Here is a 27,885-nt window from a genome sequence, read left to right on the forward strand (position 1 = left end):
TAGGCATAGGGTGCAAATTCATCACATGAGCAGTATTCATATTAACTTGGAGAGTTTCTTTAAAAATATATATTTTCCAGAAATTGCAGCCTTCCGACGTGCGATGCTTGCGAAGAGCGCCCTGTTGAAGGCCTGTGTGGCGGCTCGCTTGCCCGTCCACCCTCTCTGCGCGCTCGGCTCCCTTTCTTCTCTGCACAGACATTCATTGACGAAAACGGGGCAATCGCGTGGGAGATCTACTACTGGATCGGGACGAAGGCAACGCTCGACAAGAAGGCGTGCGCCGCCATCCACGCCGTGAACCTGCGCAACTTCCTGGGCGCCGAGGGGAGGTCGCAGCGGGAGGAGATGGACGACGAGAGCGAAGAGTTCCTCGCCGTGAGTGAAGTGAACCCCCCCGATATCTTTCGATTTAAAGCTTTCGTGACTGCAGGGATTCATCTTCTTGGTTCTTTCGGTAAAGTCACGTAGAAGGGAAATAATAAAATAATAAAAATACAACATAATAAAATCTAAATTCTCACGACGTTTCGGCCACAACACAAGCAGCCGTCCTCAGGTGAAGAAACAGAGCTGTCGGAAAGACAGCGTCCCAATGAACACCGCCAAGCTTGGTTGCGTATATTTAAGCTGGGTCGGGGGAGGAGAGCGCCTTGACAAAGGAGTTTACATATCAACAGCGGAATTAAGCAGATATCGTGGTGGGGGTTCGGGGGGGGGGCCTGGAATAACAGGGAATGCTCTAGGATACAATCGGGATGCTTGTTCTTCCACGACACTTGTTGTTCACGTTTTGTTCCATGCGCATAGAAGGGTTTTCATTCAATATTTACACTCGGTAAGCCAGCAGGAATGGTGAGGTGGTGGAGGGGGGACAGGCCCCAGGATTCACTTTACTTTCAATTTTCTCTGAATGACAGCTGTTCTAAGGGGGAGAATGTACAGACATGGGCGTTAAGTTATTTTCTTTTTTATTTCGCTCGTTATTTTGGTCATATTCCCCCTCCCCTTTCCCAGTCCCCACCCATACCTCGGTCATGAAAGGAACCCGATATACCCTAAAATAGCCCCTGTTTTGGGAGAATGATCTACCCAGAGGGTGCAACTCCTGGATATACAAGCCCTGCATGTATGTTTATGTGCCCTCTGCTATGATCGCAGTTTTTGGGTTCAATAAAAACAAAAAAAAATTATGTTTACACTTGGGTCGGAGATATGAAGTTATGTCTCTGTGTAGGTTAGAGGCATTCTATTAGGTGGTCAGGTATTTCAGGAACATAATCGAGTGAAATTATGGGGGGGCGGGGGGAAGGAATTCATATAAGAATCACTGGTTCTAAGATTTAGGGAAAATAAAGCATTGCTTTTGAATAAGTTTTGTAGATTAGAAAATCCTGGCTCTTGCAGCCTTGTGTGCTATAATTAGACAAACTTCCATGTTATGGAGCATGGCAATCACACTTACGTGCACCCTGATGTTCTGTGACATCTAGTTCTATCTATGCAATCGAATTCATCTGTCCGATGAATGATGTGGAACTTGGACTGTTCGTCAGTTTTATATTCGCACTTTGACTATTGATCTTGCTGTTGTTGATTGGAAGAATGGGCTCTTTTGTTTTTGCGTCTCTGCATGTGAGTGTATAGGTGTTTGATGGCTCCATCTCGTACATTGAAGGGGGAACGTCTAGCGGATTTTTCACGGTGGAGGAAAACGCCCACATTGTCCGGTAAGTTCACGTCATCGGTGAAATGGGCAGCTCTGAAGGCGGACGTCGCAGTGGCTGCGGTTGAGATGACGTTAATTGTGGTGATTTGGCAGGAGAAATCCTTTAATTCTGCTGTGTGCATCGCTAATGAAAGCTCCAACCTCACCTCCACATCCTACGGAAAGCCCTGCAGCTGCTGCTTTTGTGTTTTGGGTAAATGGATTAGTGACACCTGGATTTAAACAAGATTAAATGGATGGGTTCATTTGGTAGGAAGTATTACATACTTTACAGTGTCATTTAATTTAATTGCTCAAGCTAAAATCAAATACAACACTCTGAATTATAGATTTGCGAGAGCTTCTTTCAGGTTCAAAAGCAAATGCAAATGTGGTCATGAGCCTTTTATAAGTTAACCTTTCATTTGCTGGACGCGAAATGATATAACACCTGCACTGCATTGCTTATCTCTGCATGATATAATTTCTACAGCATGACAACGATTTTAAGCTTTTCATTGAAATACTTTTTTGAAAAAAAAAGTCCATATGCATTCGAAAAGTAAAGGTAAAAATACTGAACAGAGAAAGTCATTACATGTACATTCAATATCCTCCTATCTGCAATGCATTTGCAGTGCAGGGTCAGCAACAAGGCAGTTGCTCTCAATTAATCTTGCAGCCATGTGACCTGAAGCACAGTGGTCCTGGGTGACTTCAAACTGCGCCGCATGGTTCCAGTTTACTTTGTTTAACCAGGCGAGAGCTCGGAGAGACCAGGATGAGTTTCATTTGCAAGAGTTGACCTCACTCACAGCGATGAAGTAAATAGTGATCAGAACAAAAACAACCGTGTCACATGACAAATAGAAAGTATTGCAAATATAGCAAATTGTGGTGATGCGATTCCACACAGGCATAGTAAAAGATTGCGGAGCTGTTGAGTCTCACACTTTGAACGGGCGACACGATCGAAAGGGCCCTGTGTCACACGCTCAAACGTACACGCTCAAACGTGCTCGCACACGCTCGCACACGCTCGCACACGCTCGCACACGCTCGCACACGCTCGCACACGCTCGCACACGCTCGCACACGCTCGCACACGCTCGCACACGCTCGCACACGCTCGCACACGCTCGCACACGCACATGCTTCCACACACTCTCACACAAATATTCCGCACAAGTAATTTATTTTGGGTTAGATCGCCGTGTAGGTTGATGTCAGATTTTTTACTCTGACCCTCCACCACCTGATAACCAATCAAATCAAGTTCTCACGTGGCCAAATGTGCCACTTGATTTGTTTTTTTCAGCAAACTAGACAAGGAATATTGAAAAGTCCAAGCAAAAGTGTGGCAATTTAGTACGAATAACATTTCGCTGGAGATTACATTCAGCATCATCAGATGTTAAACAAAGCTCAATTCTCACACGTGCTCACGTTTCAACATTTGGTTTGCTATAAAACAAAATCAATTGGCCCATGTGAAAACATGATTTGATAAAAAAATGTATGTTATACTTAAATGATTTAACCCAAAATAAAGTACCGTAATAATGAATCCTAACATAGGTTGTGAAAGCACATTTATGGACTAAACTGTCTACTGCCACCCACAATGGCTTCGAGCGGCACGGACACACGCACAAAAATGCGCAAATCACACGCAGTCATTCTCGCCTATATACAGACGCCCTCAGACTACTCGCCACTCCACATCACCACTCCACATCACCGTCCCCCCATAACCCAATAACTGCCCGAGTAGCGACAGTCGGTAAATCCTGCGCACGTGTGTTCTGCTGTGCTTGTGCATTTGGGCAGATTGTACCGCTGTCACGGTACACAAAGCATCCACCTGGAGGCAGTAGCACTCAAGGGAAGCTCGTTGGACCTACGGTGAGGACGCGCAGCGTGGCTAATCCTCACGCACATCACTTTCCATTCTGGCAAATTAGATCGCATCGCTTGTTATGTGACAGTGTTGGTTACTTAGAACCACGTAACCTGTAATTGAGTGGCTAGATAACCTGACATAAAACCACGAAGCCTTTGATGTTACACGTGTTTGTGTGGTATCTGTTGCAAATCTCGGGCCCCCTGCAGCACACTATGTTGTTAAATGGAAGACTTTTGTTGTGATTTGCAAATTGATTGTCCCGGCTTTTGCCTTTGTAACTTTGTGTTTAGGTCAGACGCTGGGCCCAATTAGATTGCATCGATTGCATGTGACAGTGTTATATACTTAGAACCACGTAACATGTAATTGAGTGGCACGATACGTTGACTTAAAGGATAAAATCAAAAGGCCTCTGCTGCTACACCTGTTTGTCTGATACTAGTCTACTAGTATCTGTTTAAAATCTCGGGCCTCTCGCAGCAGCCTATACTGCTAAATGGGAGACTTTCGTTGTGAATTGTAAAATGATTCTCCTGGCTTTTGCCTTGCAGCTTTGTGTTTATGTTGGACGTTGGGAACACCATCTACATCTGGAAGGGGCGGCGTGCCGGCCTCAACGCCAAGACAAAGTGCAGGTGCCCGCCTCTCGCCCACTTTCCTCCCTTGCCACAGTTGTTACAATCGTTGCAATATCACTGGAGGCCTTTTTACAACCATCCAGTGTTCTTCTTAAAGCGTCGTGCTTCTACATTGCGTTCACGAAGATCTTGCGCTTGAAAACATCTCAAGGGGAAGAGAGGAAGGAAGAAGAGGACTGGGGGTGTAGGAGTAGTGACTCAACGTGCTGCTTGCAGCACTAAGTCTATAATTAACACTGGGAATCAATCATGTGTTGGTGGATGTCGTGCCTTTAGTAGCTGCTTGGGTCATGTGGACCAAATAAAAAAACTACAATTATATTTTACTATAAAAAAATATTTTACCAGGTAAAGTCCACTGAGCTGTCAGCTGTTTTGCAGAAGTGACCTGGGCTTAAATAACAGATCTACAAAGTGGCTTATAACATGGGAATTTATAGCAGCCAAATAATCTAAACGCATGTTTCTAAATGTGGAGGGAAAAACCGGAGTGCCCGGAGAAAAATCCACGCAACCAATGTGAGAAAGAGAGAACACGCAAACTCCAAATATACAGGCGTCAGGGTTGGGATCGAACCCATGACCTCCTGCACACCAGGCGAAAGTGGTAACATTTCGCCACCGTGGCGCCACTTTGTGTTATATGCTAAAACATCTACAAATAATAAAAATAGACAATGCATTGTGCATATGATTCACTGCAGTTGTCCTGAGCTTAAGAATTGATTTAAATCGTTGAATCGACATCTGGTATCTCTCTCTTAAACACAAAAAACATTGCACACAACCACCCACAGAATATGCACGTAAAAATAGGCGCTGCCTTTCCTCTCTCACCTGTGTGTGGGTGGAGTTGGAGTAGCCCTCCTCGCACCACACAATGTCACGTCTCCTCTCCTCCAGGCTGTTTGCGGAGAAGATCAACAAGAATGAGCGCAAGGGTCAAGCCGAAATCCTGATGGTGGCGCAGGGCGAGGAGCCCGAGGAATTCTGGACGACCTTAGGGGGGCAGCCCGACTCGATTGTGCCTCACGTGCCTGCTAACTTCGTTCCCTGCACGCCCAAACTCTTCAGGGTAATGGGTCGGGGACGAGAACACGTCGCCTCGCGTTCTCCCTCGTGGCTGTTGTTACTTCTTGCTGTTGCTTACTCTTACTTTTCTCGTGGCGCCCATCTCTCCCTTCCCGCTTCGTCCGTATCCAGCAAATGCTGCCTCCTCGCTCGACCTTCCCCGATCCGTCGCGTGTGGGGGGAACACCCCCCCACCTCCTCGGCACATGCTGGAACGGCGTTTCCATTCCCGTCATAGCCTCTGCCTCTCTTCCGCTGTCTGAATCTCACCAAGAGAGGTCTGTGGTTTTGTATTTTTTGTGAATCGTTTCGTGAAAATAACCAATTACTGCCGCTGCATTGCTCTTCTAAATAAATATATATTTGACGTTTTGCTTTGTTAAAGCACGATGCACGTTTATACATTCCTCATTCTCACTGTACTGATACTTTTCCATCTTCACCGTAGAAAACTCTTTGTATTGTGCTGGTATACTGTTCTGTCGGCGTTATGCCATGAGGCCCTATAGCGTCTTGTGTGCTCACGGTCATTGGGGCACTGCGCTATGAATTAATTGTCAACAAATTTTCTGGTGGTGCTTCTGCTGCGTTGGCAGTGGTGCAACAAGCGCAAATAAGTAAAAGACTCGACACATTCGTCAATGACACTGTGTGGCTTTAAAAATAAAACTATGCAATGGGTGACGTTTTGGGCGACACCCCTTCATAGCTTGCCACACCACCCCTCTGCGTACATTGCCATTGTGGGTAGGTACACCACTAACTCATTCACAGTACTACCTTAGACAGTTCATCAGGCTAAACAGTGGCCGTTTGTCCTAATGCGTGATCTAAGAATGCAAATAACATTGAACAAGATCTGTATCTGAGCAGACCTGATGGCCACGAGCGGTATTGGGACTGGCGCCTGTGGTGGAGGTTCATGATCGTTGCCACTACGCAGCTGTTTGGTGAGACTCCTGCAGCTGCAACAGGAGGCAGAGAATCGGTATGACACTGAGCAGCTGAGAATCGACAAATAAGGACCACGAGGCCAGACGCCAGGCAGTATCCAGCCTCTAAAACCCCTCTGGGTGTGCACACAGAGACCGTGGCCTTTGCCTCCGTAGTTGCGCACTCAACCAGGTTGAGACATGGCGACGCCACCACGGTTAACCCTTTCCCGTTCGGAGACGTCTGCAAATTGCAGGGTGGGTCCCATTCACCGCTGAATCTCGGAACGCGCAAAGCGGCTTGCCGTTAATTTTATTAAGAGAGGCACATCGCCGTTGTTTTTTAAAGGCATTGTCCTCGCCGCAGAGAACCGTAGCGACACGACCACACTCTATAATAGCTGGCGGCAAACTGCCACACGCCCTCCCGCGTGGCCTTCTGGGAACCTCGGTACCGATAAAGTTATTTTATTTTAGTTTTACTTCCGGTTTCATTTTGATGATGTACGTGTACGTCATCAGAACAGAATCGGAAGATATACTGATGACGTATACGTACGTCATCTTGAATGTGAAACAAGTTAAGTGGCGAATGGCAGCGATTCCTTAGCATGCGGGTGTTGTTGTGCTTGCAGGTGGGCCTGGGCCAGGGCTATTTGGAGCTACCGCAGGTGAACTACCGGCTGTCTGTGGAGCACAAGAACAAGAAGCTGTGTGCTCAGCTGATGCCCGAGCAGAGGCTGGTTAGTGCTGCATGGAGAGCGAGTCTCGTGTGAACTTTAACCATCGTGGGGGTAAAACGACGCAGTTGATGTGTCGATCAATATTCATTCTTAAGCTCGCACTACACACATTGTAATCGCGTGTTTTTCAAATGGTATTTATTGCACGTTCACGTATCCCCTCTGCAAAGCCGCTGGAGGTGCTGCCCATTCACAGGATTGTTACAAAGGAGAATCATCTCTTGAGTTGAATCGCAACGATTCACGGAATTGCTGGGAGGGTGACTCCTTCCACCCCAAAGCCGTCGATAGTGAGCGATATTACCGCACTTTGTGATGCTCGCCATGAGCACAGGTTATACACAGCATACATGGTAACCGCTTGTGTCTAACCTCTAGCATACCTTCTGAAGGAATGAGACAAAATCAGGTGGGTTGAATTTGAACAAAAGGCTATTTCGTCCAAAATTCTGAATACAAACCAAAAACAGCGCAGGATCCGTTTAATTTCCATTCTGAATCGCTGGCGTTATGCAATTTCTTCCCTGAAATTTTCGCTTGAAAAGTTACGAGCGAAGCTTTCGTCGCCCTTGAATTGCCGTGGCGCCACTGAACCCCGCGCGTGCGCACGCCGTGCAGGTGCAGTCGCTGCTGGACACGAGGAGCGTGTACCTGCTCGACTGCCACTCGGACGTCTTCATCTGGATGGGGCGCCGCTCCCCGCGCCTGCTGCGTGCCGCCGCGCTCAAGCTGGGCTCCGAGGTGTGCGCCATGCTGCCCCGCCCGCGCCACGCCACCGTGCTCAAGAACATCGAGGGCACCGAGTCTCAGGTACCGCGATGCGTCGCAGAGCTCGACCACCGTGTTTCTGGCGGGCTCAGCCGTGGCTCATGGCAGTCCATGTCTGCGTCAGCCCTGCCCACTTTCACGTAGCCACACCCACATGGTTACTGGGCCACATGGCCACTCCGTCACTGGACTATAGTTGCTCGGACACTCGGCTACACAGCCACCTCACTATTCAGCCACTCGACTATACAGTCGGCCCAACCACACGGTGAGTGGCATTGCTCTTTCTGATGTTGGGCCCCACCTATTGAGGCCTCACCGACTCCTCTGCCATCCCCGCCCACTATACCTGCCATTCATGTATGGCTACCCTTTGGCCCTATCAAGAGTCGAGTTTCAGACCAGACACATCTTATTCTGGGACAAAATCGTGGATTTTACAACTGCTTCGGGACACCTCGACAGGCTTTCTGAAACCGAGGCTGTCCTGGCCTAACTGGACCACGGTTGGTAGCTCTACTAATACAACACAATTTAGGATTATAGAGCGTCTACATGCAACGCCATCTCTATAAATGCTGTACACACTAGTGGAAAGTGCGGGAAGGCTAGACAAAGACAAATATCCCCCGTATAGTCCCAACAGATCGTTGGGGCAAGTGCTGCTCGCTAGCACTTATGAATGCCGGTACGGCACACGAGGGGGGGGGGGTGGATGGCCAGCACCACACCCCGCCGCCTTTGTCTCACCAATAGTGGAGAATGTCTACACACCACACCAAGTATTCATTTGAAGCTGAATCGACCTCGGGTTGACCCAGGACCAGTTATTGGTCGTGAGTGGGAATCGAACTCAGGTTGCCGGTTTCGTAGCGCAGTGCACCAACTACTAAACCACCGCTCCCCAGATCACACAGGCACACACACGTGGTATGGGTGACCTTTAGAAAGCACACCACACACACACGGTATAATTTTTGTTTTATCATAAAGAGTTTCAAGTACCTTGAACCTGGTAGTATGAAAGTTGCTCTCGAAATAAATATTGTTAGTATATGCAATCCTAGGAACCATGACAATTTTAAAAAGCTAAACAAATCTGCGTGTTAACACCCGCGATGCTTTTGCGCTATAAATGACATGCACTAATTACTTAGTTGCAGGGAAATGTGTTGGTTTCTATTGTGTTATAATTCGTGAGAAACATTCTCATTCTGATTGCACACAATCCCAATTAACATGCACTCGTCAGTCTACTGCACTTGCCATATCCTTAATATCCGACTGAACACAAGGGGTGGCTGGGATTAGTTTGAGTATTAAAGAATTAGCTTCACGACCATTCTCAGCGCTGTAAATCCTGAGAGCTGCGCTGCTTGCTTTTGTGCGCAGATCTTCAAGTCCAAGTTCAGAAACTGGGACGACATCCTGGCGGTGGACTACACGCGGAGCGCCGACGCCGTGGGTCGCGCCACCGGCCTCGATGGCAAGGTGCAGCAGGACGCCGCGCCCCGGCAGCAGCAGCAGCAGCTCAAGGCCGACCTCTCGGCACTCTTCTACCCTCGCCAGCCGCCCATGCCACTGTCCGAGGTGCTGAGCGCTCTCCAACTCGCTCGCACACTCGCACTCCTCTACCCACGCCGACGGCACTGACTCACTCTCACACTCTCACTCCTCTACCCACATCCACCACACTGACTCACTCTCACACTCTCACTCCTCTACCCACACTAACTCACTCTCACACTCTCACTCCTCTACCCACACCCACCACACTCACTCCTCTACCCACACCCACCACACTCACTCTCTCTCACACTCCTCTACCCACACCCACCACACTCGCTCACACTCCTCTACCCACGCCATCTTCCCATGCGACTGTGTGTGACGCTTTGACGTGTTGTGCACGTTTGTTGTCTGCGCGTGTATGACACTGTGTTGTGAGTAGAGGCTGTATAATGTAAACCTTACATTCAAGGTTGGTGTTTTTTGTGGGGCTGTCGTACGTGTAGTACTTTGGCACGTACAGCGAGGTAGTTATTGAATGTGTGCCGTACCGACCTCTGTGCGATGCTGTGATTCGAGCAGTAACCGTGTTGCGGTCACCGTAACCGACTTGATAATGCTGTGCTGTCCTCAGGCTGAGACGTTGATGGACGAGTGGAATGAGGACTTGGAGGGAATGGAGTCGTTTGTGCTGGAGGGCAGGAAGTTTGTGCGTCTGCCCGACGAAGAGTTTGGCCACTTCCACACACACGACTGCTACGTCTTCCTGTGCCGGTATGGAGACGCGGGCAAAGCCACACACACAAGTGCACAAGACATCCTTTTTTGCGCTTGCGAAGACAAAGATCCCCTGTATAGCTTCAACCAACTTTTGGGGTAAATTCTGTTAGCGAGCACCTATAAAGGCTGGCACGGTACACGAGGGGCAGTGGATAGCCAGCACCACGCCTGGCCGTCTTTGTCTCCCCAGTGGCGATGTTTACACACCACACCAGGTATTCATTTGAGGCTGAGTCGACCTTGGGGAGGCCCAGGACCAGTTCAGATAATCGTCAATGGTATTGGTCGTGAGCGGGAATCGAACTTGGGTCGCCGGGTTCATAGCGCAGCATCCTAACCAGTATACTACCTGGAACAGGAGCTGCAATGTTTCATTCCTACTACAGAAAAATAATAACAAATGCTGACCACTACACACCTGCACAACAGCGTACATGTGCGTCTCGCTTTTGTTTCATTAACTGCTATATCAGCAGAAAGTGCTGGTGTCGTGGTTAGCACCCCACCCCATAGCCAGTTATGATTCTAGGTTCATATGCACAATATATGGTGCAATCAGTATTTAAACTTGGTATCACAGCATGTGTGAATGTCAAGACTTGACACATTTGTGCGACATGGTGCTGAACACAACTGCCCCTCGTGAACCACGCCCGTCATGCGATAGGTGCTCTGCCACAGAATTTACCCCGGCACTCTGATGCTAAACCAAGGCATCGTGTGCCTTCCAATGTGACCGCTGACGTTGGTTCATGAAAAAAAAAACACAGGCAACGTTGTTCTTTTACTTGTCCTCAAGGTACTGGGTGCCGCTGGAGCGCGCAGAGGATGGGGCGGAGGAGGAGGAGGCGGCGGGGGAGCAGGACAGCCAGATGGAGGAGGACCTGCAGTCCGTCGTCTACTTCTGGCAGGGCCGCGAGGCCTCCAACATGGGCTGGCTCACCTTCACCTTCAGCCTGCAGAAGAAGTTCGAGAGTCTCTTCCCCGGCAAAAAGATGGAGGTGAAGCAAATGTCCCCGTCAACTCTCCTTGGGGTGTTCGGTCGGCCTCTCTTAGGGGAACTCGACATGTTATGGTTCTCCCACGCAGCAGCTTGAATGATCTAAATTATGATTTTAACATGGGAATTTTCTGTTTCAAAGATACGTTGACACAATAATAGTTATTTTTGCTGTAGGAGAATTGAAATGCATTGGTCGAGGACGCAACGCACGTTCAGTTCATCATCGCCAGCAACGACAATCTTTTAAGTTGATCGGAGGTTGTCTGAGAAGGACAGTACATCGGTCAAACCACCATACCGCCACTCCCGCTGCGTCGCCGCCTCCCACGGACTCGTGCCGGCTCAAGTGGCGGCTCAGCAACCCGCCCGTGCCCGTGCGTGCGTCGCGACGAGTGCAGGTGGTGCGCATGACCCAGCAGCAGGAGAACCTCAAGTTCCTGTCGCACTTCAAGCGCAAGTTCCTTATCCACAGGGGCAAGCGGCGCACCACGGAGAACGCTCTGCAGCCCAGCCTCTTCCACCTGCGCACCAACGGCAGCGCGCTGTGCACACGGTACCCTCGCCCACCCGCCCGCCCACGCTGCCTCTTGTGCGTGCCGCTGCTGCAGCGTAGGCGGCTTCAGATGAGGCAGGTTGGCTGGAGGTTAGGGAAAGGGGTGGAGGTTGCTGTTAGGTGTAATTGTACTCGATTCTGTTATTACGTAGGCCAATGTGTTCAGGAGCTTAAATGCCAAAAGTCGAGAGGGCTTTACGCGTGGGAGTTTGCGTAGTTTTGCTCTTCCTCCATTGAAGGAGCACATAATACAGTGGTTTGCTGTATTATAATGTACGTGATAGAAAGATCCCAGTAAAACTAAACAAAAAATCCATATAAGTCATACCACCGGTGCTGCTTGAGGGCGAGATATGTCGTTATTAGGAAGGAATGAAGATTGAGTGGGTGCTTAAAGGACGGAGATGATAATTCTGAGATGAATGTCGGCAATACCTCTAAAGGCAAGCAGGAATTCAGGTGTGATTACTAAATATTCTCAAGAAGGTCAGGGGGGTGAGACTCACACTTGGGCACGTGTTGAGAAGAGGCAGAGATGACGCAATGAGAAGGGCTGTCGAGATGCCACCGGTGGGAGCCCGAGGCGGGCAGGGGATGGGAGGAGGCAGTGGAACGAGATACGGGGACAGTGCATGTGATGATTCAAGTTCAAGTTTATTTATTAGGTATAGCCCTGTGAGCCATGTGGCTCTTAAGTCTGGTGCAACCGCAACAAACAAAACATGAACACAGAACATCTTAAAGCGACAACGCGTAACAGAAACATCCTGTAATAAACCAGCAAATATAAAACAATGTATTAAAACGCCGTGTGCAAAAATCCCAATGTGGTGCAAGCCAACAATAACAACCATGAGACAATTTAGATTAACCATATGTTTTCGAATCACCAAAATAAAGCTATAAAAACAATGTAACAACAGTAATCATCTTCTTGGTTCTTTCGGTAAAGTCACATAGAATGGAAATAATAAAAATAAGGCGCTCTTCCCCCTCCAACCCAGCTTAAATATACACTGCCAAGCCTGGTGGTGTTCATTCAGACGCTGTCTTTCTGACAGACCTGTTCTTCACCTGAGGACGGCTGCTTGCGTTGTGGCCGAAACGTCGTGAGAATTATTTTATTATGTTTAATTTTATTATTTTATTATTTCCGTTCTTACGTGACTTTACCGAAAGAACCAAGAAGATGAATCCCTGCAGTCACGAAAGCTTTAAATCGAAATTTAACAGTAATCATAGGAACTGTGATTAAAATTTTTACAATAAACGATATACACGTACGACCAAACTTGCAGCCATAGCTGGCAGCATGACACTCTCAGTGTATGAAAGAGGTGCAGAATAGAAGCTCACGGGGAGAGAAAACCCGAGCAGCTGTTTCCCCTGCAGCAGTGGGACTTGTGGCTGAGAAAGAGAAGATGATAAGAAGGCCGGTTGGTTAGGTGAAATTGTCGTCAATAATTATGTGTCCCGCTGTAGGTCCATTCAAGTGAATACGGACGCAGGTCTACTCAACTCGGAATTCTGCTACATATTGAAGGTGCGTATTGGCGCAGGCCACGCCGCTATCGTGCTTGCGGCTCTGCGTGGTCTCTGCAGAGGATCCGCAGCCATTGCTTGCCGCGGGCTGTCTGCACGCACAACAACGTCTGTGTATGTACATATGTTGAACTTCTTTTGCACCGTACGTAGCCAACCGTGCTAATTTGAGGTGCGGGGGAAGAACAACAAACTAAACACAAAAAGCAGTTATCAAGAATCTTGCTTGCCGGCAAGATGAACTGCAATGTTTCATGCATATCACAGATAAAAAGCGAATGCATGTACAGTATATGTGAATAATTACACTGTAATGGAGAATTTCTTACCTATATAACTTCTTGCCACGGCAGCTCTCTCGCCCACTGCATTGGCATTGCTGCTGCATTGGCTTTGTTGCTGCATTGGCTTTGTTGCTGCATTGGCATTGTTGCTGCATTGGCATTGTTGCTGCATTGGCATTGCTGCTGCATTGGCACTCGTGCACCACCCATGCTCCTGGTGCTGTTGATATACTTGGGCTACGCCCATCCCCAAATCTATTTGAACAGTTTGCCTTTAGAGGCTGACTCCTTTGCCTGATGACGACCGCTTGTGTTGCGATCGAAACGTCGTGATTTTTTTATTTTTATTTCCAGCTACGTGACCTTACCGAAAGAACCAAAGAGTATAAGAAACTATAGTCAAATGAGTTTTCCTGCATGTAAAAACATTGTGGCTTTTAATCCCATTTATCTCCATAGTTACTCACTAGGTAAGATCAAAGTGTATTACCTTTGAAGTGCACTTTAATCTGAACTCCCTCCGCTACACATGCCCCAGTTGATCTCTCACTGTGTGGCAGGGCCCCTCGCCCCCCTCCCTCGCCCCCCCTTCCTCGGCCCCTCTCCCTCGCCCCTCTCCCTCGCTGTATGCACGTAATAGAGCTGCACTATCTGGCTAAACCACCGAAAACACGGTCGATGGCACATTTTCACGTCATTAAATTATTACCTAAAAATGTGTTTTACCAGGTAAGGCCCCCACTGAGCTGTATAGCTCTTTTTCAGAAGCGACCTGGCCACAAATGATAGCTCAACGAAGTGGCTTATCACGTGGAAATCTATAGCAGACAAATATTCTAGACGCTCGTGGATTCTAAACGTGGAGGGAAAAACCGGTGGACCCGGAAAAAGATTCACGCGCCCATGGGGAGAGATTTGCATGCTCCAAATATACAAGCGTCGGGCTCGGGATCGAACCTATTACCTCCTGCATACCGGGCGAGGGAGTTAACAGCTTTGTTCTTCAGAATAGTGGGCTTATGACAGGTTACATCGGAAGAAGGGATTATGACTGGTGGTTGAGACTAACAACGGAGTAACAGCCGAAGTAGGGAATGTGCCTGAAGTTGACAAGTGGATTGTTACATTAAAGGCCTTGATCTTACAATGGACTGATTATCACTGATGATGATGATGATGGTAATATTTATCTTTAATGCCAGGCATTTGAGCCATGGGATGGCTTCAGCTTGCTTCACTCACTTTAATGTCAGTGTTTAGTGTGGCATCAACATTGGACGGTGACGCGGCTTGTTGCAGAGCTTCACAGTTCGAATCCAGCGGCCGCCCTGATTCTTACTGCGGGTGTATCGATCATAAAAATGCACGGCGTCTGATTCACAGTGGCCGGTAAAGGTCCCGTGGCTTCATTCGCAAGAGAAGGCCATTGTGTGCCAGCATCACGATCCACATTTACCAAAATGTAAAGAAAATACCCGTATATTACTAATTTTAAATATTCATCACCTTAACCAAAGCGCCGTATATTAAACTAACTATGGTAAAGATGGTTGGCGAGATGAAACGAGATGAGTGGATGGGCCATATGTAAAATGAGGTGGTGGTGACGATGCGTGGAATAAACGGAGATGGAAATGTGATGAGTGGATTGATGATGGGTGGCCATGGGGAGTTGTGGACAGGGAAGGCGTTAGTACGAGTGGGGAGGACAACAAGGGGAGAAGGAGGGGTGGCAAGATCCTCCCAAAAAAGAGTCGCGTGAGTCGTTGAGGCTTTCCTGGATAAACATGCGTAATAATGGACATCAAAGTAGACAAGGATGTCCAGTCTTGATGCGTAGTTCTGGCCACAGCAACCATCTGTGCGCCACGCCAGATATAAACATTTACTTGCTAAAAGGACATTTCTCAAGGGCTTCTGCGAATAAACAAATGCATCTTTTTTTTTGTCGCACAAATGCATTGTAGGTTCCTTTCAACAGCGAGGACAGCCCAGGGATTGTGTACGCCTGGATTGGCCGTGCCGCAGACCCAGATCAGGCCAAGCTGGCGGAGGAAATAATGAACACCATGTTCAGCAGTGACTACAGCAAGCAGGTTTGCTCTCTAGCTGCCCGTCGCGCCGCAGCCGTCTGTGTTTCTCGCTCTGTGGCTTTTGACCGAAGGATGCAGCCCCAGAAATACTTTGCACTGTTCCGCTGGTCGGGTGTGGATGGCCCATACAAAGCAATCACAATGTATATTCATAAAAATGTATGTATGTTCAACATCTTTTGCGACGTGCATAGCCAACCGTGCTAATCGGAGGTGCGAGGTTCCATGGCGAATATGGAACTGGTTCACAATTGTCTCGTTCCGCCGCTGGCTAAAATAATGTGGCCGTAACGTTGAAATGTTTTGATTTGGCGGCTGGTGCTCTAAATGCAAGGCTGTGCGCATGCGTTATGGCGCTCAGGGTTTGTCCCACAAGCCTCCCTGTCGTGGGCCCCCCCCCCCCCCTTCTTCCCCGCAGGTTGTGGACGAGGGGGAGGAGCCGGAGAACTTCTTCTGGGTGGGGATCGGGGGCAGCAAGCCTTATGAGGAGGATGCCGAGTACATGAAGTACGCACGCCTCTTCAGGTGAGTGCTCGCGCCGAGCGCGTGGATACCTGCTCGGGCAGCCCTGCTCTTCTGGGGCCGCTTGCTCTTCCGGGGCTGTGGCGCTCCCCTCTAACGTGGTATTTTGTGTGCTCCGTGCAGCCACTGCTCGTCCACAAGGCCCGTCGGATGTGGTCCGCTACAATTTTTGTTTACACAAAATAAATAAATATATTTTACTGGCCGTTACTCAACTATTCGGATTAGGCAATAAAAAGCAAGTTGATCATTGTCATGGATTTGTTTAATGAACATTACAGCAACAAAAACATTCCTTTTTCACTCAGAAAGATGTGTTATCGGCGCACCGTTGGCCACAAAATAATCTTGATTGTTGACAGGGGCCCAGAGATGTTGAGAACCACTGCTATAGAGGATAGGAACTCGGATGCATTGTGCAGGGGATTGACTTTCTCGTCTAAAAATCTCTTTTTTTGGAGTCCACACTGAAGAATCCTTGCCGAAATATCAGCGTGTGCGAGCTTGCACTCCAGCATGTTGGTGTGAAATTTTAATCTGGAAAGCTTACTAGCTGATGAATGTTTAACACCTATCCATCAATGTGACAGATCCCTAAACCTGCTCGGTTCTATTCCAACAGTGGGCAGAAACGCAAGAAACGTCTTTTTACGAGCATCGTTAACCATATGTCAGATACCACTTAAATAATTTACTGGGAGGTAATGGCTGTAATGACATTTGTTAGGCGTGGCGAATGGGGTTTCTAGCTGCTCGTGCCATTTGGTTGCAATAATTCGTGGCAGACAGACAGACTCCGGAGGGGGTGACATTTTAATTTGACGTAAAATCCTCATCCACACGCTCGGCTGAAGTCTCATCGTCTTCGAATATTCCAGAGCTGCTTGGGACATGAAACCCAATTCATTTCTGAGCATGGGAAAAAAGTGCCTTGAAAAATCATTCACAGGGCAACTCGGACACTGCACAGACTCGCTCTCGGAATGCCAAGATGCTCTACTTTTTTTTCCCCTTTAAGGTTCAGCGATGCTCTGTACTTGTGGTTAAGGTTTAGCCCCTAGATGGGGATAAACCAGCGTGTTTAGCTGCGTGTGCAGTTGTTATGGTTAATTCATTATCTTGTGTCCTCGTTTTTGGGTTTCAGATGCTCCAATGAGAAGGGCTACTTTGCCGTGTCAGAAAAGTGTTCCGACTTCTGTCAAGACGATTTGGCAGATGACGACATCATGCTGCTTGACAACGGCCAGGAGGTAACACCACGCCGTCCCTCCAATGCGCCGCACCACTCCTCCCGAAGACCACTGCCAACCACAAAACCTGATGCGTCGCTTTCATTCCCCGAGACAAAACACTGTATAGCACTGCACATAATTCAAGCGTGCCTTAAAAACAAGCCACAGTGTGACTGTGGCCATACAACACAAACTATAAACCAATCAATGAACCGATAGAGACACGCAGAAATACATACAGACTCGTAGAGGTACATTGTAGAGGCCAACCACAGGAGTACGATTGTGGCCATGCAACACAGACTATGGACCACATGGTACATCTCCGTCGTGTGTGATCCTTCATCGGACGAGGAATAGCAAAACTACACAAACTCCTCTCTCACCATTGGAACCTCATTTGCCAGTAGCAAAATATGATAATTGTTTTTTTACCCTTTTAGCTGGCAACAAAACTGACACCTTTTTTACAAGGAGTCATGTTTGCATTGACCACAATACCTGCAGTCGGAATGCAAACAAAAAACAACTGATAATGTATGCACTGTCCTTGAAGTTGATTCGTCCGCACCCGAGACAGCTTTCCTTAGAACCTAGTCTCACATGGTTTTGGACCAATCAATGTCAAGGACAGTGCATACATTATCAGAGCTATGTTTTTTGTTTGCATTCCGACTGCAGGTATTGTGGTCAATGCAAACATTACTCCTTGTAAAAAAGGTGTCACTTTTGTTGCCAGATAAAAGGGTAAAAAACCAATTATCATATAAACTCCTCTCTCCTTAAGCCCCCTCGAGCAGACCTCGGCATTGGCATTTGGCTCCTGAACGCATTGCCACATGCAAGAATATAATGAAAGTACGCCTCAACCACTTTCAGAAATCTAGTTTCACATGTAGGAAGCTTTTGCGACCAATATTACTCACAATAAAGGTGTTTGGGGTTAGATCGCGTAAATATAAATGTGTCGTTTACCCACCACCACCCGACATGGCCAATTATTAAGGTTTTTCACGTAAATAACATGTGCCTATTAGTTACTAGTTCAGCACACCGGTGTGTTGTAAATCTTGTGGGCTTACTCTCCAACACACTGGTGTGCTGAAGTAGTAACTAATTGGAACGTTTTGTTTACATGACAAACCTTACTAATTGGCTGTGTCGAGTGGTGGTGGGTTAACGACACATTTATATTTACGCAATTTCACCTCAAAAACTTTTTATTCAAAAATCTACCGTGGTAAAACAACGTCTCTCACCGCCTTCTTGCAACCGACTGTTTTACGCACATTGAGTTATCTACCAACTCCACATTTTTACTTCCTCTTGGCACCCATTATAAATATCAACTTAGTTTGTTGTAAAGCTCATCTTGAAACCCCAGTTTCCAGCCCGACGATCGCTTCCGAGCAAACCGCCAACCACCACTCTGCAGACACAGGATCTCGGCCTTGTGATGCACTTGCGACGGTGGCAGTAAAGCAGCATAGCAAGTAGCAGAGCAAGTTTATTTTGTTTAACCAGGTGTGGGAACTCGAAGAGACCGGGATGAACCGTCTTTGAAAGAGTGACCTGGGTCGCCAATTTTTCAAAAGCAAAAAAAAGTTCAGCAGCGAAGCGAATCAAAATCAGAGCAAAACATAAGTAACCGCGTCACATGGAGATTCAAACACTGCGCAACACACACATCGATGCCAATTAATAAACTCCCTGTATCTCGAGTCAGCTCAGGCAGATGATCCATAGCCTGATCATTGCACAATTGCAAGTTAAGTTAAATAAGTGTTAAGGTGACCATTGTACTCACATGCAAACGGACAAGGGCATTTGTCTAATGCAATTGCAAGTGACTCTAACACAGAGCTCCTTCTGTGCAGGTCTACATGTGGGTGGGCACTCAAACCAGCCAGGTGGAGATCAAGCTAAGCCTGAAGGCCGTTCAGGTAAGAACCACTCCTCTCACAGCCCTATCTCCTCATCGTAGCTCGGTTGGCTATGGACGGTGCAAAAGAAGTTCAACATTCAGTAAAACCTTGGATTGCGAGCATAATTTGTTCCGGAAACGTGTTTGTAATCCAAAGCACTCGTATATCAGTTGTGATCACGTGACGCTCGGCAGACAAAGCGTGTACACGTACTACTCGTATTGCAAGACCTCGCTCGTTTATCAAATTAATATTTATTTGAAAAATTTGCTCGTCTTGCAAAACACTCGCAGACCAAGTTACTCGCAATCCAAGGTTTTACTGTATATGCCAAGCTGTAGTGATTTGGTCATAAGCGCCTGATGTCTTCAGATCTCGCAAGATAAGCACGCTTGAGCCAGGATAGTGCTTTGATGGGTTGACCACCTTGCGCAGCAGGTTGGAGTCGTACACGTGGGGCTTGCGTAGTGGGCAGCGTGGCACAATACATTGTGATACTGTACTTCTATGCTTCCACACCACTGTCTCCGGGCTTGCCCTTCACCAGCCCACACTGACCGACATGGTGAAGTATGGTCAAATTACCCCATATCAAAAGGCCCTCATCCCGCAACGAATTGACAAAGTCCACGCGTACCCACGTGTGGTTGGTCGTGGCGGCGGGAGCGGCAATGGAATCTGCGATGTCGCCTCTGCAGGTGTACATCCAGAACATGCGCAGCAAGGACACGAGTCGCCCGCGCAAGCTCAAGCTGGTGCGCAAGGGCAACGAGACGCTGTACTTCACGCGCTGCTTCCACGCGTGGGGGGAGTTCCGCAAGCAGTGCGAGTGAGCGGTGACACGCCCCCGGGCTCGCTCGCAAAAAAACATCAACCTCGCGGTCGTAGAAAAAAAACTAACAAGTATAAAAATGGCACGGTCGCTCCCTCTCGCCCCTTACATCTGCTCACAACTCTCTTCTTTCCGTTATATGCCTGTTAAAGGTTGATCCATTTATAAATACCCCACTAAAATACTAGGGGAGATGTTGTAGGTAAGGGAAAAAAACCTATGCAGTAGAACCCTTCTTAACGACCACCCCAGTTAACCACGAATCGCTTAACGACAGGCCTCTAGAGCACACTGTGTTCGCTTACCGACTATTTCCCTGTTAACGACGGGCTGTTTTAGGTACAGTAAATATTAATGAATCCATTGATTTACCATGTTTCCTTTAATATGTGTTTATAATGTTAGTATCTTTGTGCATTAATATCCTTTGTTTAAATATTATCAAGTCCGTTTTTTGGGTGAAAAAGGGTAACTTTCGATGCTATCGGAAGGAATTAAGCCATTAACGTGTATTTCCTAGACTCGTTTAACGACCACATCACTTAACGACCGTTTTCATAAAACCAATTACCGTCGTTAAGAGGGTTTCTACTGTATTTTAATTCAAGGCCGCATACGTGTCTCACATCAATCCCAAGACGCTTACCACCTTTCCTTCCCGTTCCCCTGTAAGACGCGAGGTGACACGGTCCAGTGGTCGCACATTCGGGTCCAGCGGTCACACGTTCGAATCTAGCGGCCGCCCTGGTTAATGATTGGGCACCAGACATTTAGTAGCAAGTGTCAGAGCACGATGGCCTCTTCCGCAAAACAGCTCGATCACATTCATCTACAGTCCACACTGGCAAATTATGAAAAATATAACTGGCAACCGCTTTCATGGTGTTATTAATTGTAAAAATACTTACAAGCCCTCATGCGTCACAGTGATTGTTAAGGATCCCGTGACATCATTCAATTGCGTGCCGGCGGTCATGGTGCAAATTTGCCAAATTTGAAGAATTTTGCCGCGGATTGCTTGGTTGGAGTATACACGCGGCACTCACCGACCCCTGCCGCGACAAATTGGCAGGACCTTCTGGAAAAAACGAGTCCTGAGATTCGGTGAAGCCCTCTTGGGTAAACAACCATTTGTAAACATAATAACAGAGCCATCATTTCACAACAGTTCAATCACACCTTTTGAGAATAAAGTAAAAGGTTGATTACAAATAAGTGGGGCGCTATAAATGGATCGCCCTTGTATATCCCAGCTATCTGTGGATGAGCTACATGTGTGGCGGGCTTCTCTGTAACTCCCACAGCACCATTTAATTGAGGCCACTCATTAGATGCGGGTGATGTTGTGCACTTTTAAATCTAGAATGAAAACTCATTGCGTTTGAACAGTTTTTTGTGTTTTGTTTGTCCTTCCCCCGCACCTCCGATTTGCACGCTTGGCTACGTACGGTGCAAACGAAAGTTCAACATACAGACATGTTTTACTTATAGATGCAGGAGTTCATTTTCATTGACGCTGAAGTGAAAATGTTATATCTTCATTGAACTCCTTGTGATTCGAAAGCTATGCGCAGCTTTCGTTCAATATGCTCTTGCACCACTGCTCATGCAGTATTGCAGTTTCTTTCTTTAATTTTTGCCACAAAATGGTACACAATTTAGGGACCCTGGAGGGAAGGCGGAAGTGAGCCGACACTTATCCGAGATCTCATTCAGCTTGGGGCGTTGGGCGGCATGCAAAAGTTGCGACACGGCTCGCACTCGCGGGGATATTTCACCGTTTTAACTGGAGGCTCCAGCTTTTGCCAGAGGTCTGCAGCGGCACCGCTCGAAACATTCCCAACAAGTCCTTGGCCTGCGTATACTTATACAGCACGATTGTTTACTAGAAAATGTCAGTTGCTTTGTGACCGCGATTCATTCCGAAGTACACAATTACAATTGTGCAACTCAGCACGGGTCTCCTTTCCCCAATTATCCACGGTTTATGATGATCGATCACACGGCAAGGACAAGAACCTGTTGAACCTTCACCCCTCAGCCAGCCGGTGGCTAAAAAGCATTCTAATGCCCATGAAGGGACATGTCACGCCGTGTCCACTTATCCTCGCCGCCCCCCCCTGCTCCCCCACGGATACTGGAGACCTTGGGTGGATCGCTGGAGACAATGGCCACATTGCAGCCAAGATTACTAAAGTCACCAGTGAGAACAAGGATTAGGAGAGCGTGTGGGTAATAGCTACTCCTCTAAGGACATGTCGGTTAAAGTGCCTCTACGCTCGCGCAGTGCTCATCACTGTTGGCAGCCCCGAGTCAGTGATGGAAATTGCACATTCCTATGACAAGCACCAGTCCTCCCTTGGACAACCAACTACTGTGGACATCTTACAAAGTGCTACTAAATTTACTGACCCCCCCCCCCCACCCAGGAATAGGTTGAATTTGTCCCCCTGATCTATATTTGAAGCCCTCGGCCTTCCTTCCGACTTTGGGCGTAGCGTTTGTGTCCGACGGCTGGCCATGGTGGTCGGAGCCTAAACCACGGTCTCGTTTGAATTCGCACCAGCCTGGGATAAAATGTTTTGTAATCTTGAGTGAATTGGAATGTATTTTTGTATTCAATTCAAAGTCCTTGTGCTAATCCGATAGAAGTTATGCTTAAATATTTCACCTGAATATAGTGTATATCTTTCGTGAAATGTAATGCCTGAGTTGCGAGCAACTCTGATAAGTGGATTATGTGCAGCAAGGTCAAAAATATATCCTCTACAGAATTAGGAGAGGAGAGACTGAACAAGCACAATAGCACTGGGCCCATCGTACGAAGAGAAAGCAACCTTTGACGTCTTGAGTCTGGGATCACGGGGAAGTGGTTGGCAGGACGGTCGAGCAGGGGAAGGGAGTTCCACAGAAGTGAGCACTCATCACACAGAGGTTGATGGACGGATTTCGGAAAAGGCCTTGGTTGCCTGACCAGAGAGCATGTGGAGGACAACATTAAGACGAGCTCAGAGAGACTGGTGGAGGTGAGCGAGAGTGTGTGTGTTACACGTGTTTATATGTTGATTTATGAGAAAATTCGCTAGTTCCACCATTGCATCGGGGTAGCTGAGTGGATTCCGCTAGTTCAATCAGAGTGTACACGTGTTGTATCAGGGTAGCTGAGTGGAGTCCGCTAGTTCAATCAGAGTGCACGTGTTGTATCAGGGTAGCTGAGTGGAGTCTGCTAGTTCCACCAGAGTACACGTGTTGTATCAGGGTAGCTGAGTGGAGTCCGCTAGTTCAATCAGAGTACACGTATTGTATTAGGGTAGCTCAGTGGATTATGCTAATTCCACCAGAGTACACGTGGTGTACCTGAGTGGAGTCCGCTAGTTTCACAAGAATATGCGTATTGTATCGACAGACATCAGTGATTTACTGGTTGGGCCAGCAAAGAGAAACCGGGGCTGTACCTTTATCTGTTCTTCGGTCCGGTTCTCGTTTTGGACTCCACCGTTTTCCCCCCATGTCTCACGCCATTTGGTGGCATTGGGGTCCTTTTTGGCCGGCACAAGAGTCGAGGCACGAGCCTACAATGTAGATCACCATTTAAATCGTACCGTGTGGCTAACTTAATGCACTTTGTGCCATGTGACATCTGTGGCTCAATGGCAGCAGGTTTCATGTCACTTGTAAGCGCGTTGCGGCCTCTCTGCGTCTCGTTGCTCTTGACGAGCCACCGACCTGCTTAAGAGCCTCCACTCCACCGGCTTCTCCGTGTCGATAATTTCGTCGATAATTTCATGTTTCTGGTCATGTTCTGATTTGCACCTTCAATATGGAGCATCAGCAAAGTTGTACTGCGTAGGCATTATAAATGGCATGAGAGTATTTCAATTGGAAGTTTCAGAAGCTTATTACACTATTTGGCAGTTGTATAACTCGTTATGGATTATTGATGAAAGTTAATCGTGAAAAAACAGTGCAAGTGTGTTGGCCATCAACACCTGTCAAGTTCCAAGCCACAACTAAGGCACCTTTAGCGCGAGTGTTTTGAAAACATCAATTCACTTATTATAATTGGCAACCCTATAATTTGCAATATATGCATTCATCACAATTTATAACATGTGCATATTTCGCGAATCGGATGCAATGTTCAATTATTTTCTGACTTTATCAATGATAGAGAAATGGTGAGTTGTGAGTCTATTGTAGTGGATCAGGGGTGGAGGGGGTAGGAGAAAATGTATCTGTCACGTCTGCGTAACAACGATACATCAGTGCTTAATCAGTGAACCCAGAGATATTTGGTTAATATTGAAAATCGGGGGTCCAAGGACGGTGCCTTGTGCGACACCATACAGGACTGGTTCAATGGTTGGTGTGAAGCCACTTTGCGAGACGTATTGGGTTCTGGTTGTTTGAAAGGATTGAAGCAAAATCAGGCCTGAGCCAGAAATTTCCATCAAGGTTTTCATGGCGGTGGAGGAAAATTTTATGATCGATGGAGTCAAATGCAGCACTTATGACTCATGTGTCATTGAGCCCCCTTGTCAGCCGACTGGAGGTCATTCACTTCCCGAACCAATTACATCTCCCTACTGTTGCCCGCCCCGAAGTCAGATTGAAAATGCTTCAGAAGGTCGTCAGATGTCAAATGAGTGGCAATGCGGTGCGCGCTGCAGCCCGTTCCAAGGACTTTCGAAGAGAGAATGGGAGATGCGGCGAAGGTTTAGAGAGATCACCCGGATCGAAGGCAGATGTGTTTTTATTTTTCTTCGGTGAGAGCCTGGACAGGTGAGCCTTGAGCTGCTGCTTGAAGGTGGATGGTGCTTGGATGCTGCTGCGTACATGCAGTGGGAGAGAGAGAGAGTTTCCAAATGCCTGCAGCAGCTACGGAGAAACGCCGCTCAGCCAAGACAGTCCTGGTTGTGGGTATGATGAGCAGGTTGTTTGGATTTTGGAATATTAGATGTACGCCATAGTACATCGCCACGTTTAAACGACGTGTGTTTTAATGCTATCAAGTTATTTTGAAGAAAAAAAATCTATCTAGGTTTGACATTTTAAGAATCTATATACATTGACAATATTCGGAACATTCCTAGATTGTGTTTGTAATTAAAAAAAACTATTGAAATGTATGTTTTATTCCACTGTTATATCAAATCTATCGTAGTGCCATTGATCATTCTTTCCCCTTGATTGTTAGTTCACGAAATATTCATTTTTATTCCACATTCTGTTCTTCTTCCCCCAGTCATGTGCCTGAAATGTCGGATAATTTTTGTTCAGTCTATAATTCTGTTCCACATTCCTTCCCGAACCCCCACTTAGAGGTAATGAATGTATGACATGTAAAATGTACTTTTTTTTAAAGATCCGTTCTGAGATGTTGAACATTCCTGCATTTTTTGCTATAGAGTACTGCAAGTAAACAAGCATTTTTATAAACAGCTTTAATTTGTTGAATGTTGAAAGGGAATGCGGACACAACCAAACTGGTTAATTGTGACCACGTGAAATATTTACGATCGCTAAACTAAAGATGGCCACAACAATGAAATTGAATGCGAGCTGCAGCCGTTGAAGTCGGCGTCTCCTTGCTCGTCTCTGCTGGCCAGCCCCTTGGCCGGTGGTGGAAGTTCCTATCACTATGACAGGGTCCGATCTACCGATGCGATGATCGATGGGGGGGTCACTTTGTTTTATTCACTCCAGATGGACCGTGGGCCGAGTCCATCCCCTTGGGGCCGAGTTTTACCTCGCAGTCTTACGGAGAATGGCCAGGGGGGGGGGGGGGTGCATACGCACAGCGCTGATGTTTTCATGGCGTTGTTGTGAAACTTTCTCAGACCCAACTGCATTTGTTTTTCTCAAACCCAGTAACAGCAGAGTTGCACACTCTTTTACTTTGCCGACCTACAGAGAATTTGCACACGCGGCTCCAAAGGGAATGGATGTGTCGGTGTCGCAGCCGTCGCATTCGCAACCACCACAAACGCCGTCTTATTAGAATACTGTGGTGTGAAGGCTGCCATTCATGGAATAAGTGAACCGAAAAAGAGATGTTTTTTTTTATTTGAGCTAGCTGTTTGAATTTCATATCAGTGGTGACCTCTTTCGTACTATGACAGCCGAGACGGTATTGGTGTTGCAGAGCTGATTTTTTTCTGTTGAATATTTTCACTTAATGTGGTGGAAATATTAAACACAGATATTTATTTTTTGTTATCAGGCAGCCTTTGTCTACGTTAATGACCTGCTCGGTCATAGCAGAGATATCGGCCTCCACATTTTTGACTTTGATGAATTCCCTACGTTTTTCTCAGCAATGTATTCCTAATAGTGCTGTTGGGGTGCATACCTACCAAATATTTAATGGACTTGATGACATTTGCCTCCGTGTGCGTGGCTTAATTTGCTCTTCACTGTTGTTTACCGTTGCTTTAGTTTGGCGTGCCTTCGTTGCCTCTGGTATGATATTTCGTTGGGGTAAATATAGTTGCCGTTAATGAGCTGTGCACCCTGGGAGTGTTGCATACAGGATGGGTATTCTGTCCTCGGCTGAAGACAATTACACGTGCATTCTAGAAAGGTTTTCAGAAATAATAAAAGATGTCTGCTCAACAACACTTTATCTGTTTATTGTAATCGTTGTGTTTGTTCTTACGGAGAAGTATTGTGTTAAAAGACGACTTTTCTCTGCCAAGGAGTGAAACGCGTCCGAGGGGAATGAAGCGATGAAATCCCTTCAGGTGCCCGGGTGGGTTGTTACACTGCGGTGAGAGGTTGGCAGCGCCTTGAGGAGGAGGCCTTCATTCAGCAGTGGATAGGTCATGGCCGATGTCCTGATCATGATATTTCGACGGGACTGGAGTGGTATTTTCACATAATCCTCAATAGTCTTGGTGGCCGTGAGCGGGAATTGAACTCTGCTCGCCGGGTTCACAGCGCAGCGTAGCGCTAACCCCCACACGACCGCTAACCCCCACACACACACAGACACGCGCACAGAGACGCAGGGAACAAACAAACGCTCCCCGTGTAGCCTTCAGAGATTGTTGGGGCACGTGCTGTTATCGAGCACCTATGAAGGCCGAAACAGCACGTGCGGGAGTGGGTGGCCAGTACCACACCTTTGTCTTCCGAGTGGCGATGTTCACACACTGCACCAGGTACTCATTTGCAGCTGAGTCGACCTAGGGGAGGCCCAGGATCGGTTCAGATAATCGCCACTGGTGTTGGCACATGAGCGGGAATCGAACTCGGGTCTCCAAGTTCGTAGCGCAGCGTGCTAACCGCTACGCCACTGCTCCCCACACAGACACAGACATGCACAGACACACGCACAGACACACCACACACATGTACACACACATACACACAGACACACGCACAGACACATGCACACACACAGACATGCACAGACACATGCACAGACACACGCACACACAGACACACGCACAGACACACCACACACATGCGCACACACAGACATGCACACCACACACACAGACATGCACACACATGCACACCACACACAGACACATGCACAGACACACACACAGACACATGCACACAGACACATGCACAGACATGCACACACAGACACATGCACACACACAGACACATGCACAGACACATGCACAGACACACACACATACACACACACATACACACACACAGACACACACCACACACACCACACATGCAAAGACGACACCGGAACCCCACCTGTTCCCCGCCATCACTGCCAGCAACAGAATCCCCCCGCCAGCTCCGAGCTGCGGGGAATGTCTCTCGCGCACAGAGGGGAGCGAACGCTGTGCAAACGTTTTGTCACTTTGGCAGAGGTG

The 27,885-nt window shown here is 47.5% G+C and overlaps 1 protein-coding gene across 1 annotated transcript in view; it reads left to right on the top strand.

Annotated features, from left to right (window-relative positions):
• Positions 1 to 26,661, top strand: part of LOC144730383 (protein flightless-1 homolog) — a 49,119-nt gene extending 22,458 nt beyond the window's left edge. The window contains exons 14-30 of the mRNA XM_078611176.1: positions 199 to 378; positions 1,648 to 1,730; positions 3,539 to 3,613; positions 4,166 to 4,249; positions 5,156 to 5,327; positions 6,891 to 6,998; positions 7,617 to 7,808; positions 9,159 to 9,356; positions 9,910 to 10,049; positions 10,855 to 11,056; positions 11,457 to 11,611; positions 13,094 to 13,154; positions 15,405 to 15,533; positions 15,949 to 16,055; positions 17,197 to 17,302; positions 19,162 to 19,227; positions 19,908 to 26,661. Coding sequence (XP_078467302.1) covers positions 199 to 378; positions 1,648 to 1,730; positions 3,539 to 3,613; positions 4,166 to 4,249; positions 5,156 to 5,327; positions 6,891 to 6,998; positions 7,617 to 7,808; positions 9,159 to 9,356; positions 9,910 to 10,049; positions 10,855 to 11,056; positions 11,457 to 11,611; positions 13,094 to 13,154; positions 15,405 to 15,533; positions 15,949 to 16,055; positions 17,197 to 17,302; positions 19,162 to 19,227; positions 19,908 to 20,042 — 2,193 coding nt within the window. The 3' untranslated portion in view covers positions 20,043 to 26,661. The remainder of the gene's footprint in view (positions 1 to 198; positions 379 to 1,647; positions 1,731 to 3,538; positions 3,614 to 4,165; positions 4,250 to 5,155; positions 5,328 to 6,890; positions 6,999 to 7,616; positions 7,809 to 9,158; positions 9,357 to 9,909; positions 10,050 to 10,854; positions 11,057 to 11,456; positions 11,612 to 13,093; positions 13,155 to 15,404; positions 15,534 to 15,948; positions 16,056 to 17,196; positions 17,303 to 19,161; positions 19,228 to 19,907) is intronic.
• Positions 26,662 to 27,885: the final 1,224 nt, after the last annotated feature.

Source organism: Lampetra planeri, chromosome 35, assembly GCF_965212315.1.
Source record: "Lampetra planeri chromosome 35, kcLamPlan1.2.h2, whole genome shotgun sequence".
In the NCBI taxonomy this organism is placed as follows: Eukaryota; Metazoa; Chordata; class Hyperoartia; order Petromyzontiformes; family Petromyzontidae; genus Lampetra; species Lampetra planeri.